The following is a 14461-nucleotide window of genomic DNA, read 5'->3' on the forward strand; positions in this document are numbered from 1 at the left end:
TATGTTAATAATGTTAGTACATGTGATTTCATTCTACTCAATGTGAGTTAGTACTACCCATAAACAAACCGTTGATTAAAAATATCCTTTTGAGATTTAATAGTTGAAACAATACATCTTTTACTTTTAAGTGTGAATTACTTAAAATTAAGAAAACAATAAAACACATGCAAATTACAAATTTATCCCAAACAACTACGCAGCGTAAAAGCAAGCCAACAACACTCGGCCTTACTTTGAATTATTCTTTCAATTTACCGTTTTTTATCAAGTTCCGTTGGTACAGTGTTCAGGTCATCTGGAGCATTTTTCCTAATGGAAAAAAACAAAAATTAAAATTTTTTAGAAGATATTCTGTGTGGATAGGAAAGAAAAAACTACTTTGCATGCACGATTATCCCAGAATGGAATTGAACAACATAAAAGTGGTAAGAAAAGTACAACAAAAATATAATGTACACAATGTGTAAAGTTCCCTTCTATTTATATTAAAAATAAAATAGTTATTATAATCACATTTAAGTGAGTTAACATTTTATACAGTTCAGATGATCACAAAATTCAATGAGTTTTAGGAGTGAAAAGTTATACTAACAGCTCTGGTGCAATTTATGTGGTTACCTGGGAGTCACCAGCCATATTTTCATGGGTTATCAAGCCCAGACTCATTATACTTTCTGCCCTCTGAGATGACTATTTCCCGCAACATAAAGAACACAATGATCTCATATTGTAATTTTTTGATGAAGGAGGTAGTCTAATGACTGGTGACCTCGATACTCAACCATCTTTTCAATTATCCGGATCACCCAATAACAGTACTACACTAATTAATTAACTGTTAATGACACAAGGTACCTTGTTGGGCTTATGAAGTTTTTCAGCAATGTCCCACAACTGGTCCTGTGCCATAATCCAATCAGCAGCTATTAAGTTGCACACAGTATCTTAGTACCTTGGTAGTAGTAAACTATCTACCATAAATTAGGTGGCAACTTTGAATTACATTAGCAACAGTATACGACACGTTCCAACCTGTTCGGCACCGAACTTCAAAATGTTGACTTATTCTTCGCATACATATTTTTGTTAGGAGACAACTGATTTGAACAAGAACAAATTACAAAGAATTCGTATCTGTGATTGCAAAGGAAGGAAATTTCATCACATAGTTATGATGCAACTCGTGGACTCTCCTGAGTTTAAACTTTGTAATTTAGTAGTGCTTCACAATTAATTATGAGTAAAAACATCTGAAGTTCAAGCAATTTGTTTCTGGCCCTGTCTGCATGGGACACAGATGGAGCCAAAGATTTTTATAAGCTTCCTGGACCAGTCATGACCGGGATAACCAGTTTTGACAACAAACTAACGTAATTCTACAAAACAAATATCTGGAGGAATAAATCCACCTTCTCCTAAGATGAATATGGGAATAGTGTCTATTTGGTCTTTTGGTAACTAAGACAAGAGACAAACACTGATCATGTAGACTAAAGGCAAGCCCTTATAAAATATGCTACCTGCTTAACCCTGATATCCAGAGTTGTTTGAAGACCCCACTTTTACTCATCAAATACAAGATCATCAGCAAAAGCAAAGAACTGACACGTTGATTCAATTTCAAAGATATCTATCTAGAGCTTAATTTTGTCATAGAACTTCTTTTTTTAAAGTTTATTATTGATGATGAATGACTTGAAAGGATAAGAATTATTCAGTTGTTTGTCATTAATAATGTAAAATTAACAATAACAATAAATATGTACACGAACGTTACTCTTCTACAATCCTGAGTAACTAAAGGATATAAAACCCCTACATACGTTACAAAAATACTAGTATTCCTCTTCTACATTCTTGAGTAACTAAAAGATATGGAAACCCTACATATGTTACAAAAAAACTTGTGTTCCTCTTCTACATTCCTGAGTTTTTTTATTTATAATCCACATATTTTAACCCTTTGACGCCGGCGCTATTTGGCGTGCGCTGTGCCTTAGTGGCGGTGCGTGCGAGACCTGCCTGCCCTCGCTGGGCGGCGGGATTTTACTCAAATCTCACATCCCGTGCATCTTTCTAGTTATTTTGCCTCTAACTTTCTTATTTTTTATTCAATTGGTTCAAAGTAAAGTTTTTATTTTGTAAAACTAAATTATCTTTATTTTGAGTTAATCTTACAAATTTTCTGACAATTAATATATGTGTTTTACATTAATTTAGTTTGAAAAACTTGTGTTTCATTACATTTTAAGCGTGTTTTGTGGTAAAAAAACCTAGAATGAAGCTGTTTTCAAATACTTATCATTGAAATTAGTTTTAATATCAGTATACAGCTTATGTAGATTTTAATTAGAAAAGAAACATTTTCTTTGTGATAAGAATACACCAATATGTTTTTATGGCTACAAATCGTATTGAGTAGAGTTCAGTAAATTAAAGTTATTTACACAGATCTAAATAGTTTTGAGTATGATTTTCAAGTCCTTTTAATAATGTAGGATTGTGTGATACCTTTGAAAGCAAGGATCCAAACACAACCACTGCAGTAGATAGTGGATCTCTTCTCTCTTCCGGCTTTTCAGCACACTACACAGCGTCGTCGAGAGTTCGATTGTTTTGGCCAGTGATTACTATTTCTAGCAGAAAGCCTAGTGGTTTCTCGTATGGTAGGACTCTGAACAATTCGGTCATTGGGACCAAAACGAAGAATAAGTTCTTGGAAAAGCTTTAGTCGAAAGTCACTACGAGGCTTCTTTGTTCCATTTTCAGGTTTGTAGAGAATATAGCTGTTCAATACAGTGGTATCCAAAAAATTAAAGAATAGTTTCTTTGCATGTAACCATTTCAAAACAAAGTCAACAATTTCGATTTGTTTTGTGTGAAACATACAACCTTTTAAGAAACAAACAAAAAACATTTTACATGAAAAGGTTAGTTAGTTTAGGAGATACAAAATAAAGAACAAAGCGCTAGCTATTTGGCCACTCATCACGAGTGGGACAGACCCTGTCCCGACCGACCTCAAAAGATTAAATTAACTTACAGTAAAAGCTAAAACAAAGTTTATCTTATTCATAATAATAATAAAAATTGTAATATGAATCAATTATGATTAATAACCAAACTTATCGTCAAATATTAAAATGAATCATTAGAGCAGCAAAGCGCATGGCAAATGTTGAGTACATCCCTGGTGCAAAAAATAGGTGGAGGGCTATGTGGGAGGTCGTGCCTAAGGAAATAAGCAAAATAGGCCTCTGACGTGGACGATACTGTATTGGAATCAAACCAGATTCAAATCACAAACCCTGAGGAGGTCGCCAATGCTTTCAATTCATTGTTTATAAATGTTATAAATGAGAAAATATTTCCATTGACAAAACACTTGTGGGAACTTAACTTAATTTTTTTGAATAAAAAAATATTTTAAATAATTCTTACAAGTTTTTTTTCCCTACTGACCCTAGTGAGGTGCTTCAAACTATTCAAAATATTTAAAATACAAACTTATCAGGCTGAGATGAGATTCCCACTTTTGTTATGAAATCCTCTGCTTTACAAATTGCTCTGTCCTTAACCTGTCTCATTCTTACACAGAGTTTTCCCAATTATCTTAAGTTTGCCATTAATAAACTTCTCTATAAAAATAAAGAATGAACTAATGTATGAAATTACTGACCAATCGCTGTCCTTCCAGTTATTTCAAAAATATTTGAAAAGATATTTCTCTGTAAACTTTTAAGTTATCTAAACAAAAAATAGCATCCTTAACAATAACCAGTTTAGATTTCATAAAATGGTTCTTCAGTTTCTAGGCTCAAAACAGTTTTGGGACCTATACTTTTCTTATTATATGTCAACGGACCTCCCTCATGCCTTCTCTATAGCGAAAACAATACTCTTTGCTGATGACACTAAACTAGTTTAAAGACAGTAATGAACTTAATTCTAAACTAAAATTAACATTAATAGAAGCTCAAAATTGGTTTACTATAAATGCGCTCCTATTAAATAATAATAAAAGCCAACTCATACATTTCTCAACACTACAAAGCCCTGATGTTGAAGTAAAATGTGAAGACATATTAAGTGTCATCGGTGAAATTTTTAGGTGTGATAGTCTATCAAAATCTGAAATTGAGGGATCACGGGATTACTTGTTATACTTGGCTGGCAAGTTAAGCTCCACCTGCTTAGCTATAGAAGTTATTGAAGGGTCAGCCAACTATGATACTGTCATAACAGTCTATTATGCCTATACATATTCGCACTTGAGATATGGGGTGATGTTTTGGGGAAATTCTGTTGAGTTAAATTAATTCTTTTTCTTCAGAAAAGGATTGTAAGGAAACTATTTAGCCTGAAACCAGGAGATTCCTGTAAACAAATTTTCATAAAAAACAAAATTTTAACACTTCCTTCAATTTATATATTTGAATGTCTAGCTTTTCTAAAAATTAATATTAGCATATTTCCCAATAATTGTACTGGTTACTTGTTACGCCATAGTGATTACCAGTATCCAATACATAGACTTAAAACTACATGAGGAAGGAGCTTATTATTGTGCTAAGAAAATTTACAATGCCCTTCCAATCCATCTGAAGCATGAATGCAGCATGAGATCTTTTAGAGCTTCCCTCAGAAACCACCTCATAAGCAATGCGTTTTACTCTGTGGCCAAATTTTTAAATGATTGATAATCAGTTTGTGTTGAGATATTTCATAGATCTTTTAGTTTGTTTATGTAATTAGTTCGTAAATTTTAAAGTGTAAGTAACATCATTGTATGCACCAGGTACTACTTATATAATGACTGACAATTTACACGTTTACTTCATGTATTTAGATGTATTTTTAAACATACATAAAGCAAATGAATAAATAAATAAAAAATTCTGGTAGTTTTTAGTGAAATTATCAAGGGTTGGGGATGTTATGTATAGCTTGATGATAAAGGGGATTGAATTAGCATCAATATTGTTCTATATTGACTGTTCTTATTAATATAGTCAATAGTCAATATAAATCAATATGCCAATATCGGAGTTTGAAATATCAATGTAGTATATCACATAATATCTTAAAACATTTTGGTAATATAAATATGATTTTTTTAAATTACTGATTTAGCTGATACCTTTGAAAATGTGATTATTACAATATTTGTATAACAACTAACAACATATTACAAGCGTATTATTAAAGCCCATTTCAGTACAACAAAATCACATGCACTACAAATTCTAGCAGCTAAACTGGTAGAATGACAAAAATATAACTGACATTTATTTTTATTTTATTCATGAGTAAAGAGTAGATATACAACTACTGACCTTTTAACATATACTTGATTGTGCAATGCATCTTCAAACTGAATCTGGAACTGTATCTCCTTCTCTCTCTGCTTCTTCCCCCTCTCCTCCTTGTCATCCTTCTTGCATACACAATCCTTCTTGGTATAGATATTGGACAATCCCAGACCATCAGGATCTAGGTCTGTCCCATCCTCATCTACCTTGGTCTGTGAGTGTTTGTTGTCAGGCAGCGACAACGCTGTAACCCAAAACACAAATTACTGAAGATTTTCAATAGAGTTATTATTTAGTCCTTTTTACCACCCTACTTTTTAAAACATCACCCAATAGTAAAAAACAATATGTACACACCCTAAATCAATCATATTATCAAAAATGTTAAAGAAATTCTTAAGTCTTTGAGTGCCGCTGGCATTTTTCCAAGTCTTATGCATAAAGTGCCGGGCTGTTTTTTTTCCATATTTGTGAGCTTTTGGGAAAATAGCTGTTGTAAAATAACTATCCAACATATTTTCATAATTTTAATATTGTTTTCTTTCTAATTAAATGAAGAGTATGAGACATATTTTTACAAAAAAATTTGCTTTATAAAAATATAAAAATTTTAGTTTCTACAAAATAAGTTTTTTTTACTTTTTTATAAAAAGGTATGTTTGAACCTAATTTAAGTATATACACTATTTTTAAGATTTTTCTTTACGCTATGATAAAGGCCATACAATTCTAAATAAAAACCATGTATAATATATGATTCTGCAATAAAAACAAACTTGGCATTATATGTATAAACAAAATGATGCCCGGTACCTACATATTATAAATAGTAGGTAACTTCATTTTTCAGAGTTTAGAAATTACATAGAAATAGTGTAGTTTTCACAATACATCAAATAAAACATCAAGATATCACAAACAAATATGATTAGTAAATGTAGAGATAAAAAATGTCTTAATTTCCTTTGTATGGGTGTCAGCAACTTTTAAAAAACCAAAATAACCCTATTATATTTACACTGAAAACTGAAGTTTTTCGCTTGGACACAACTCAAATCACTACATTACCTTCATTTAAAAAATACGGTAAAACACTGTATAAGTTACAATTTTTGTTTATATTTACTCAAATACTTGGTTGTCGGCATATAAACACAAGAATGGCCATTACGCAACACGGTACTCGTCCGCTGCATTGTGACTGGAAGACAAAATCATTGCATAGGTACTTTGGTATTATCGCAGTCCACTATTTTTGGACGAATATTCCTTATCGGAGACTAAAATTAACTTCATTATACATTCCTAATACTTTCCTTAATGAATTTCCATAATGAATCAAAAAATACTCAATGAGTCATACTTCCTATCGCCAAATCCCCTGCAAAATGGCCTAGACGAATGACACTTTAAGTAAGCCTAGACACAAAAATCACCTGTCACTTTCGAATAATAAAATGTTGTTCTTTTAGTTTCTGTTTTCATTGATAGTCGTAATAACTTGTAAATTTCAAAATAGGTTAAAAAGTCTGTTCTTTTAAATATTGTAATTTAAATTAAAGAGTAGGGAAACAACGTAAAACTCATATTTATCGATAGTTTGGAACCTATTGAATATAGCTATCTGGTCTTTTTGCCAAAATAACCTTGTACTATATCAAATTATTATCGAAATACGAAACGTCAAACTAGCGACACCGGCACTTTATGCACTTTTCGTACCATCAAAATTAGGAACGCTGCGGCACTCAAAGGGTTAAAATTAAGTTTAGATATACAGCAACCCACCCGACTACATTCTTGAGGCATACTATCTTACACTTATTAAAAAGTAAAATAATACATTGTTAAAATAGGATTTGACCATTGGTACTCTATTTATTTTATCATGTTTTTGCATAAGTTTTACATTATACAGCGTGACTTAAAAGTATGGATACACTCTGTTTAGTTTTTGATGGACAAAGATGGAGGGATGGAACTCAGAACACCTTTCTAGGAAATAGAAGTGAACTTTTTAGTCACTGTTACTGCTTTGTCCATTTCCCCAAAATGGGCTTTGGGGGCAGTTTAAAATGTTTTAATATAAAATTACAGTAGCACTATTAATTGCTTACTACTTACAAAACATATATATTTTTATGTTATACATTTTATTGCAGTTAGCAATAAAATAGTGAGTGAATCACTCAATATTTACAACAACACATTTATAGCATATTTACAATCAATAAAACCATTATAATTAACCTATATATTGAGTTTTTATATAAGTTAAAATACTTTATTGCAGTCCCTATATTATCTGAGTTTTCCATATCCGTGGTAGTCCCATTCTTATGTAGCTCAGTTAATCAGAATTTTACTGTAATATGGTATAATTTGTTTAAATATATAAATAACACATGTTATATTATTTTGTTTACAAACATGACTTGAAACAATGTTAACAGCTAACTGATTGATCAGCTAAGTGATGAATAATATTTATTTACAAGCCTAAAAACTATTAAAAAAAAACATGTATTGTGTGGTAAAAGCAACTCCAAAATAACAAGTGATTCTAAAGAGAAAGAAACAATTACAACACTCATAAATGATGTCAGAAACCAAGCTGCAAAGGAAATTTACAGTACTGCTACTCATTTCATCAGCTGAGACTGGTACATGAAACCACATTGCAGACCATAATAAATGTTTTACCTTTCAAAAACCCATGTAAACTGTTAATAGTGTTATAATTAATCATCATAATTTCAGATTAGTTACAAAAACCTAACTTTTCCTAACTCTAAGTGTTTCTAAATCTCCTACATAATATAAAAATTTACAGATATACATTAAAAAAACATTTTATATAACAAGACTCTTATATACAAAAGTAATATAATGAACAGATTTTTGATTAAAGTTGAATATGTTTTCCATATTCTATACAACTACACTTCCAAGTATATTTTGTCCCAAGAGCATCCCACCTCAACAGAAAGTAATTTCTGTCCACGTCACTAAAGTACTCAGATGCTATGTTCAAAGTTCAGAAAGTTCCAAATTTTACCCCTTCGGAACGTTTATAATAGCCAAAATCAGCAATTACACGAAGTGGTTGGGACTCTTGCTTAAAAAAATCAACACCAAGATTAAAACAGAAACACTGAAAAGTGATTATCAAAACTTGTTTTCTAGATGAGCTTTGAGCGCACCTACATCTTTCAGGTAAGAAGCAAGTATTGTACACACAAATCAGAGTAAATCGTTGACTTGCAATCACGGTCAGCTCTAACAAAAGTATGTATAAGGTACTGAAGCAAGTTTGGATATTTCTTATTAAATCCAAGTTGACTTACGTTCTTTACAATAGTTGCGCTGGTCGAGGAACTTCTGGTCGTCCCGTTCCCATTGTCCTCGTACGATATAGTGAGTCACATTGCCATTGGGGACACGCGGTGGACTCCAGTTGATGATCAACTCAGAACTGGAGTTGGAGTAGACCTTCAGAGCCCTTGGTACAGAGGGAGCTACCAACAACCAAGTGTATGGTTAGTATCATTTACGTCAGTGATGGTGAAGTCAAAGCCTGCATGTTCAAATCTGTAATCCCATTCTGAATGTTATAAAACCAAATTCTGGATACTAAAATGTTTGATCTTAATAGCAATTTCCTTACTGTTTCATATTTATGGGTGATGTGAAGGAGCGTGAAATTAAAATGTTCTATTTTAAATTTAAATGAATGTTAAGCTTCTATTTTCCTAGATCAATCAATGAATAATTTTTGATTGATCTAGGAACCAATCCTAATAATAATAAAGGATTATTTTTAGTTAAATTATGACAATTATTAATAATTCTTTGAAATCATTTATATTCTCTATAAGTGCAATGATAATTTTGTTGTATGGAAATATCTACTTAAAAAAAATGAATATGCTGATTATAATAGTGATACAATACTGTAACAAGTTTAGAAACTATCTCTGGATTAATCACACACAATCCCAGAATCCGTGAATTAGAAAATGTCCATGGTACTTTTTTAAGAATTGTTAGTTTGCACTGTCTAGTGCAACAATAAACTATTTGTGTTGAACTAACTATTTACTACTAGAACTAGATGTGTTGAATAAACTATTTATAAACTTAATGAGTTTCTCTTAGAAGTGATGTCTTAACCTTTTGAGAATAACATGGCTATATATATGACTTCTTTGAAAGTGTGCTATTATACATTTCTGTAATAATTGCAGACCATTAATGGCAATTTTATAAACGCTCAGGAAACAATCATAAATTATTTGCCATGTATTGCACAACCATAAATGTTTTAATAATTAAAAAAATGACATATTTGTTAATCTTAAAAATTAATGTATACTTGGGACTAGAATATCCCGAATATGGTTATTTGACTTTCTAAGTTATTCCAATAAAAGGTAAGTAAGTAAGAGGGTCAATCAGAAAGTAAGTTACTTTTATAATAGTGATTATAATAGTGATACAATACTGTAACAAGTTTAGAAACTATCTCTGGATTAATCACACACAATCCCAGAATCCGTGCATTAGAAAATGTCCATGGTACTTTTTTAAGAATTGTTAGTTTGCACTGTCTTTTTTCCTAGCTGACTTTTAGAACGGCCTTTCCCTACTACAATGGATGAAAATGGTGTTGGTATGAACCATCGTGTCAGTGCATGGGTCTTGTTTGCATTCCAACTGTTACATTAATTATTATTCTACTGAAATGTTACTCACTGTCGGGGTGGGTACGAAAGTACTTAATCTTGCTCTGCGCCCCCACTTTTTCAGTAGCTATAGTGTACGTCTTGATGTAGAAAGCATACTGTGTGTAAGGCTCGAGAAGAGTAAGTATCGCATCCATCCAGTCCACTTCCTTTTCCGAGGGCTCTGGAATTGCTATGTCATCTACCCTCCAACTGTGACACAGAAAAACATGGTGATAGGAATCTACAATACATAGTTATGATGAAGAAACTAAAATGTTATTGTTTTTCTTCTAACAATGAATAATTTTAATAGTTATATATTTATTTAATCAACACAAAATTCTACTATATCAAAACTACCAGATATCTAGAAAAATATTTAATTGCAAACTTAACTTAACATTAAGACTTGGGGGAAAATGAATTAGATTATAGAAAAAGTCAACTTTCAACAATATGGGTTATTGAATAAACTATTTATAAACTTAATGAGTTTCTCTTAGAAGTGATGCCTTAACCTTTTGAGAATAACATGGCTATATATATATGACTTCTTTGAAAGTGTGCTATTATACATTTCTGTAATAATTGCAGACCATTAATGGCAATTTTATAAACGCTCAGGAAACAATCATAAATTATTTGCCATGTATTGCACAACCATAAATGTTTTAATAATTTAAAAAATGACATATTATTTTGTTAATCTTAAAAATTAATGTACACTTGGGACTAGAATATCCCGAATATGGTTATTTGACTTTCTAAGTTATTCCAATAAAAGGTAAGTAAGTAAGAGGGTCAATCAGAAAGTAAGTTACTTTAATAAATACACATTTACATGTCGCGTTTAAAGTTTTTTTATTATGTACATGTGAAAGAACAACTCTAGAAAAGTTAACAATTATATGTAAGCACTTATCATATCCAGGTACAAGCTTTTCAATAACTATAGAATAAAACACCAATAAGGACTGTTTCAATATAGTGTCTGTTGTGATCTTCTGATGTGAACAAAGTCAACTATAAAACAATTATTTCTATTTAATATACAACCTGACTTACCCATCTCCCCCGCAAGCATCACGACCATCATACATTGTGACATTCTGGTAGGGGGCTTCTATCGTGTAGATTACATAACCCAGGAGTGTGCGTGAATCGTAGTGAGTGAACGGTCTCCATTTGATTAGGACAGCTTTGGGACCGCTTTTGTACACCTTCACTTCCAGCTCTTTGACATTACCTTCACAATCAAGTTCCCATAATATTACTATCTAGTAACAGGTTCTTTAACAGAATAAGAATAACAATTTTATTCTGCCAGAAAATATTCCACACAAATACATTGGCACAACTTTTGTAAAACAATGAACATTCTAAAAGTCTTGTCCACACTGTTGAGATATAACCTTCCACTAAATAGAATGATCTTTTACAAAGAAAATAATTTACTTTAGCTTTAAATTCCATAATTATTGTTCTTGAGAAGGTCAAAGACTGCAACTTTCATTTTTTTAAATCCACTCTTCACACAATCATGAAGAAATGGAGCACATAAACACAATTAAATACATGTTGAAGATGGAGCTTGTATTGGCTACTATTGACTTAATCACTGCTAATATGAAATAAAAGCAACACTTACAGGCCACTTTATCCCCATTTGAGTTTTGTGCGACCTCCAGATCGGTGAAATCAGGTAAGTGAGCCAGCTCCTTTAGTTCCGTGATCTTGTCGATGCATAGCTTGGGATTGAAATGAAAGAAGAGTCTGCCACGCTTGATTTGGAAGTCTTTTCCCTTGTTCTCCCAATCCCACAACTCCACGAGGTTCTGGTTGTCCAACACTACCAGAGAATACCTATAACATTTATTGCTATATAAATACACAAGGTGGGATATTTTTTTATTTTAAGTTTATAACAATTGGAATAAAATTAAAGACTGGATGAATTCAAAATACCCTTAAACATCTATGCTATAGAGGTAAATGTACATTTTTACAAAACACAAACACATGGCAAGTGTCTGGATCTTAAACTGTTATTAATCAGGTTTTCATTAGGAAGTAAAGATTTTAATATAAAGTAGGAAAGAGTACAACCTTAAGGAGGTATTACGAAAGAATTGTAGCTGCCCTATGTATTCTATGCACACTACTCACTATAATTTTAAATATTTATAACATGATATGAACATTTATTGTGATGTACAAAGCTTAATATAATTGTTACAAAGGGACGTTGTGATATAAAGTTGATTCCGCACTTTATATGCAACACAGCTTCAACTAGTAGCTGTAGTCTGAATGATTCAGACTTCAATGTTTGTTATATTGGAAGAATTTTTATGCCAACCTTTTCATATCAAATGTTATTTATTTATTTATCAAACATAATATATTTCTATTCTACGTTGGGATTCAATATTTTATGCAAGACAGGTTAAATGGCCTATCTTTGCCTATTAACCCTTCAACATGGTTTCACAAGATAGTCACTACTAACAAACAAAACCAACTACACTGATTTCATACAGTTTAGTGCAGGCCGCAAGCTTATGTAATCTAGCGGCATCAGTTTGAACTACCTCCAGCAATATTTTATATTGTTACAAAGAGGAAGAATATTTTCTTCTTATTCAGCTGTTTATGGAAATCAAATAGATGACTCAAATCAGCTGTGATGTAACATAACTTCACTCTGTTAATTATTAGAGACTGTTTTGGGTTTACATTCCGTTTCACGAGTTCTGGTAAAACAATGATTGGTCCTCCTCCGTAGACTAGTGGATACAGTCATGGCTCTCTAACTGACAGATCACGGGTTCAAATCCTAAGGAGGTCCAATCATACAGGAATAGCAGCCACAGTGAATTAAACAAGCCAGCATAGCCGAAAGCTGAGGCTTAAAAGAGAATAATAAAAAAATAAATAAAACAATAATTGTTTTGCAACAAATTTTTAGTCAGTAACAACATGCATAGGTTATTAGTTTTGGTATAAATACTATGCACTGTACAGAAAGTGCAAAATAATAATGAAACAAAAATGATTAGTGGGTGTTTGTTTGGGAGCGTTGTAAGCCTATGCTTATCTGTGAAAGTTAGTTGTTGTTTTTTTTTTTTTTTCATAATGTGAATAATTATGGGTCAGTGTTGCATTATTCTTAAAAAGTAGTAATTTCTGTACTATATACACTAAATTTAATTATAACCAAAACATGTTATTATAAACTCATTAACAGAAAAAATTCCTGATCAAGTCAGAAATGACCTCTTGAAAATCCCCATGTAGAAGAGTTAAATATGGAATGTCAAAAAAGATGTTTCTAAAATGGCGTTTTTAACACATTCAGGTAAAGTGATGCGTGTTGGTGGCCAAATATTACACTAGTTATTCACTGGGAGTTACGAACCCAAGTGCTTACATCTTACTGATTCTATGAAACATTTTTATTTAGACTTTTAAGAATACCGAACTGACTTTTATTTCTACAAACTATACCTAATAATATAGTAGATGTTTACCGTTTCAGAGCAGAATTTAAACTAGTATAAATAAAAAATTAGGCCTCACTAAATCTGTTTTGTACTAGCTTTGTTAAAAAAGTTCTGTCACGTTACAACAATCGTGTCAAAGGAATGTGGATAAATAAACACAATTCACAACAAACATTGTTGCAACACTTCCATATCAGGCTAGACTTAACACCTTCACTGTGACATGAGTCATGTATCGACTTTAGGACAGTTGGAACCGTAGTAATGTATATACGTCACAGTCAATGTGTTAAACGAGTTTATTAGAGATAATAAGTAATATCTACTTACTTCCCACTCTCTAGATCGTTGCCATGGATGATCCTCAATTTCTTGAGGAAGTTCAGTGACATTATTGGAAATGACCTCACTATCTTCAAATAACCGCTGATTTCCTCTATCTTGTTCAGATTTTCTTCTAGCTCTTTAACCACGTTTACTATAACAAAAGTGATAAGACAAGATTTCATGACATGAGATTTACTGGATTTAAAAAAATGTTGTCTATAACACAAAAAATGTGTTATAAAACACAAAAAAATATTAATGTAATAAATTTCTAAACCTTGCCTATACAAAATTCAATAGACCAGACTTCAAGTCAGTAATAAAGGCTACATACCTCTTCCTCAAAATATTTATCTTTTTTTTATCCTGTGGATTTATGATTCCGTCATCTGTTATACCACTTACAAGGTATCAAGCTTTGTTTTGTTATTATTAAAGCATCTGACAACACAAGAAAGTGGCGCTTACAGAACATCCTCGCTTACAGAACATCCTCACTCTCAGGTGCTGGTATGCTTCATCTGGGAATTGACATAGCTTTCAACTTTGCTGTAGACCACAGTTTCTACAACTTTTCAGAATCCTTTTG

General features: G+C 31.8%; 1 protein-coding gene across 3 annotated transcripts in view; it reads right to left on the reverse strand.

Moving 5' to 3' along the window:
* LOC124355122 (insulin-like peptide receptor) overlaps positions 1-14461 on the reverse strand; it is a 300892-nt gene that overhangs the window by 30180 nt on the left and 256251 nt on the right. For 2 of the 3 annotated variants that reach the window (XM_046806083.1, XM_046806082.1), the window contains exons 9-15: positions 13876-14023; positions 11691-11905; positions 11108-11288; positions 10071-10252; positions 8663-8833; positions 5340-5559; positions 259-312 (exon numbers count right to left, since the gene is read on the reverse strand). In XM_046806083.1, the coding sequence (XP_046662039.1) occupies positions 259-312; positions 5340-5559; positions 8663-8833; positions 10071-10252; positions 11108-11288; positions 11691-11905; positions 13876-14023 (1171 nt within the window). The remainder of the gene's footprint in view (positions 1-258; positions 313-5339; positions 5560-8662; positions 8834-10070; positions 10253-11107; positions 11289-11690; positions 11906-13875; positions 14024-14461) is intronic. The other variant, XM_046806084.1, reaches the window with a different exon arrangement.

The sequence above is a fragment of the Homalodisca vitripennis genome, chromosome 2 (genome assembly GCF_021130785.1).
Source record: "Homalodisca vitripennis isolate AUS2020 chromosome 2, UT_GWSS_2.1, whole genome shotgun sequence".
Classification (NCBI taxonomy): domain Eukaryota; kingdom Metazoa; phylum Arthropoda; class Insecta; order Hemiptera; family Cicadellidae; genus Homalodisca; species Homalodisca vitripennis.